A 4,245-nucleotide genomic window follows, 5' to 3' on the forward strand; every position below is an offset into this window, starting at 1 on the left:
ACACACGGGGACCTTGGGGACACACAGTGTCTCTGGGGATCCCCAGTAGCTCCAGGACACAGAGGGTGACTCTGGAGGACCTGGTGTCCCTGGGGACACAACGGGGGACACTGGGGACACACGGTGTCTCTGGGGACCCCCAGTAGCTCCAGGAACCATGGGGACCCAGGGGACACGGTGGCTTTGGGGGACACATGGGGACCCAGGGGACATGGTGGTGGGGACACACGGTGTCTCTGGGGACCCCCAGTAGCTCCAGGAACCATGGGGACCCAGGGGACACGGTGGCTTTGGGGGACACATGGGGACCCAGGGGACATGGTGGCTTTGGGGACACGGGGTGTCTCTGGGGATCCCCAGTAGCTCCAGGACACAGAGGGTGACTCTGGAGGACCTGGTGTCCCTTGGGGACACAACGGGGGACATTGGGGACATGGGGTGTCTCTGGGGACCCCCAGCAGCTCCAGGACACATGGGGACCCAGGGGACACGGTGGCTTTGGGGACACATGGGGGACCTTGGGGACACTGGGTGTCTCTGGGGACCCACAGTAGCTCCAGGACACTCAGGGTGACTCTGGAGGACCTGGTGTCCCCTGGGGACACAACGGGGGATACTGGGGACACGGGGTGTCTCTGGGGACCCCCAGTAGCTCCAGGACACACAGGGTGACTCTGGAGGACCTGGTGTCCCTGGGGACACAACGGGGGACACGATGGCTTGTAGGGGGGGGACAGGGTGGTGTCACTGTCCTCTCCGCCTCTCACCGGTGTCCCCATGCGTCGTGTGTGTGTCCCCTCAACGGCCTTTGGCCACCAAGCTCCAAGGAGACCCCCCAGGGTGTCCCCTGGTGTTCCCTGGTGTCCCCAGTTGGCATCCATGGCGGAAGCCACGTCGTGGCCAAGGGTTGGCGGGGGCTGAAAGGACTTTTTTTTGTGGCGGCGGCGGCGACCGGGGATGGGGACGGGGGACGGAAACGCGCCATTGGCGCGTTTCCGTCCCCCGTCCCCATCCCGTCCCCTTGTCACCTCCCATTCATCCCCCTTCCTCTGCCCCCTCAACGCTTGGGTCCTCTCCATGGGGGTGGTTGGGGGGCTGCCAGGGGACGGACAGACGGACGGATGATGGATGGATCCCTCCGCCAAGGAGGGGTAGGGGGGAGAGGTCCCTGTCCCCCCACATCCTTCCTCTCCACCTACCGCCCCCTCAGCTCCATCCACCCACTTTCTTACCATCATCCATCCATCCATTGTCCTTCCATCCATCATCTATCTGCTCTGTCCATCCTCTCCATCCATCAATCTTCTCCCACCCTCTTCATCCATCCATTGGTCCTTCTTCTCCATCCCTCTTCCCATCTATCCCTCCTCTCCATCCATCCTCTCCATCCTTCTCTTCCATCCCTCTTCATCCATCCATCCTTCTCCATCTCTCTTCCCATCTATCTCTCCATCCATCCTCTCCATCCGTCTCCTCCGTCACTCTCCATCCATCCATCCATCTATCCATCCCTCCATCCCTCCATCCATCCCTCCATCCCTCCATCCATCCATCCATCCATCCATCCATCCATCCTTCTCCATCTCTCTTCCCATCTATCTCTCCATCCCTCCTCTCCATCCCTCTCCTCCATCACTCTCCATCCATCCATCCATCCATCCATCCATCCATCCATCCATCCATCCTTCTCCATCTCTCTTCCCATCTATCTCTCCATCCCTCCTCTCCATCCCTCTCCTCCATCACTCTCCATCCATCCATCCATCCATCCATCCATCCATCCATCCATCCATCCTTCTCCATCTCTCTTCCCATCTATCTCTCCATCCCTCCTCTCCATCCCTCTCCTCCATCACTCTCCATCCATCCATCCATCCATCCATCCATCCATCCATCCATCCATCCTTCTCCATCTCTCTTCCCATCCCTCCCTCTCCTCCATCCCTTCCTCCCTCTCTCTCTCTCCACCTTCTCCATCCCTCCACCCAACCCACTCAACACCCCTCCCAACACCAGGACCCCCCTCTCCCAGGCAGCTTCCCCCCCCCTCACCTCCCCTCCCGTCACAACCCCTTCCAGATGACGTCGGCCACCAAGGTGTACTACAGCCAGACCACGCAGACCGACAGCCGCCCGCTGATGGGCTCGGGGCTGCGCCGGCGCCGGGTGTTGACCAAGGATGGCCGCAGCAACGTGCGGATGGAGCACATCGCCGACAAGCGCTTCCTGTACCTCAAGGACCTCTGGACCACCTTCATCGACATGCAATGGCGCTACAAGCTCATCCTCTTCTCTGCCACCTTCGCCGGCACCTGGTTCGCCTTCGGCGTCATCTGGTACCTGGTGGCCGTGGTCCACGGGGACCTGCTGGAGTTCGACCCGCCGGCCAACCACACGCCGTGCGTCATGCAGGTGCACACCCTCACCGGCGCCTTCCTCTTCTCCCTGGAGTCCCAGACCACCATCGGCTACGGCTTCCGCTACATCAGCGAGGAGTGTCCCCTCGCCATCGTCCTGCTCATCACCCAGCTGGTCCTCACCACCATCATGGAGATCTTCATCACCGGCACCTTCCTGGCCAAGATCGCCCGGCCCAAGAAACGGGCCGAGACCATCAAGTTCAGCCAGAACGCGGTGGTGGCCCAGCACAACGGCAAGACCTGCCTGATGATCCGCGTGGCCAACATGCGCAAGAGCCTCCTCATCGGCTGCCAGGTGACGGGCAAGCTCCTCCAGACCCACCTCACCAAGGAGGGCGAGAGCGTCCGCCTCAACCAGGTCAACGTGGACTTCCAGGTGGACACCTCCTCCGACAGCCCCTTCCTCATCCTGCCCCTCACCTTCTACCACGTGGTGGACGACACCAGCCCCTTCCGGGACATGGCCCTCCGGACGGGCGAAGGCGACTTCGAGCTGGTGGTCATCCTCAGCGGCACCGTGGAGTCCACCAGCGCCACGTGCCAAGTGCGCACCTCCTACCTGCCCGAGGAGATCCTCTGGGGCTACGAGTTCACCCCGGCCATCTCCCTCTCGGCCAGCGGCAAGTACGTGGCCGACTTCAGCCTCTTCGACCGGGTGGTGAAGGTGGCGGCGCCCTGTTGCCTCCACGAGACCGTGCGGTTCGGGGACCCCGAGAAGGTGAAGCTGGAGGAGTCCCTGCGGGAGGCGGCCGAGCGGGAGCGGGAGGGGGCCCCCCTCAGCGTGCGCATCAGCAACGTCTGAGCCCCCGCCGCCACGACAGCGCCGCGGGGGACACCGCGCCCGGGGGTGACACCGGCCCTGGAGGTGACACCGCTGCTGGAGATGCCACCAAGCCCGGAGATGTCACCAGCCCTGGAGATACCACCACTGCTGGAGGTGCCACCAACCCCTGGAGGTGCCACCAAGCCCAGAGATGTCACCAGCCCTGGAGATACCACCACTGCTGGAGATGCCACCAACCCCTGGAGGTGCCACCAACCCCGGAGATGTCACCAGCCCTGGAGATACCACCACTGCTGGAGATGCCACCAACCCCTGGAGGTGCCACCACTGCTGGAAGTACCACCAGCCCTCGGAGGTGCCACCACTGCTGGAGATGCCACCAGCCCTGGAGATGCCACTAGCCCCTGGAGGTGCCACCAGCCCTGGAGGTGCCACCAGCCCCTGGAGGTGCCACCAACCCCCGGAAATGTCACCAGACCTGGAGATACCACCACTGCTGGAGATGCCGCCAGGCCCTGGAGATACCACCACTGCTGGAAGTACCACCAGCCCCAGAGATGTCACCAGCCCCGGAGATGCCACCACTGCTGGAGATGCCACCAACCCCTGGAAGTGCCACCAGCCCTCAGAGAGGCCACTGGCTCTTCCTCCTGTCCCGTCACCCTGGGCCACCTCACTCCCTGGAGACCCTGCGGGTGCTCGCCCACCCACCGGTGGGGTGTCACCCCCTGTCCCAACCCTCTGGGGACGGGACCTTCCCCGTCCCCCCTCCCCTAACGCTCTGCTGACCCCAGCCAGAGACCCCCGGCCCCCCTGTGGGGGGGTGCTGTCCCCGGGGTGGGGGGACACACACGGCCACCTCCCACCCCTGGGGACAACCGGGGCCACCGCTTCTTGCCCACTGGGAGCCACCCCAGGCTGAGACCCGAGTCCGCTCGCTGCACGTGTGGGCTGGGGAGGCTCCGACCTCCTGAGACCCCCCCCAAATCCCTGGAGCGGCTCAGGAGGGGGGTGCAGACCCCTCCCCAGGCCCCCCCCATC

At 63.9% G+C, this 4,245-nt stretch overlaps 2 protein-coding genes across 2 annotated transcripts in view; one reads left to right on the forward strand and one right to left on the reverse strand.

Annotated features, from left to right (window-relative positions):
• Positions 1-2,068: 2,068 nt before the first annotated feature.
• KCNJ10 (potassium channel, inwardly rectifying subfamily J, member 10) lies at positions 2,069-3,576 on the forward strand. The gene has a single exon (XM_014961754.1). The coding sequence runs from the start codon at positions 2,080-2,082 to the stop codon at positions 3,220-3,222; it is 1,143 nt and encodes a 380-aa protein (XP_014817240.1). The 5' UTR covers positions 2,069-2,079; the 3' UTR covers positions 3,223-3,576.
• A 97-nt stretch (positions 3,577-3,673) lies between these two features.
• The window catches only part of LOC106899831 (upstream stimulatory factor 1-like), a 9,925-nt gene continuing 9,353 nt past the window's right edge, over positions 3,674-4,245 (reverse strand). The window contains exon 8 of the mRNA XM_014961757.1: positions 3,674-3,810. Within this exon, the coding sequence (XP_014817243.1) occupies positions 3,674-3,810 (137 nt within the window). The remainder of the gene's footprint in view (positions 3,811-4,245) is intronic.

The sequence above is a fragment of the Calidris pugnax genome, unplaced genomic scaffold (assembly GCF_001431845.1).
Source record: "Calidris pugnax isolate Ruff unplaced genomic scaffold, ASM143184v1 scaffold871, whole genome shotgun sequence".
Lineage (NCBI taxonomy): Eukaryota > Metazoa > Chordata > Aves > Charadriiformes > Scolopacidae > Calidris > Calidris pugnax.

Bases quoted from the DNA above. Each gene is read 5' to 3' on its own strand.
- KCNJ10 (XM_014961754.1), top strand. From the start codon at position 2,080: ATGACGTCGGCCACCAAGGTGTACTACAGCCAGACCACGCAGACCGAC.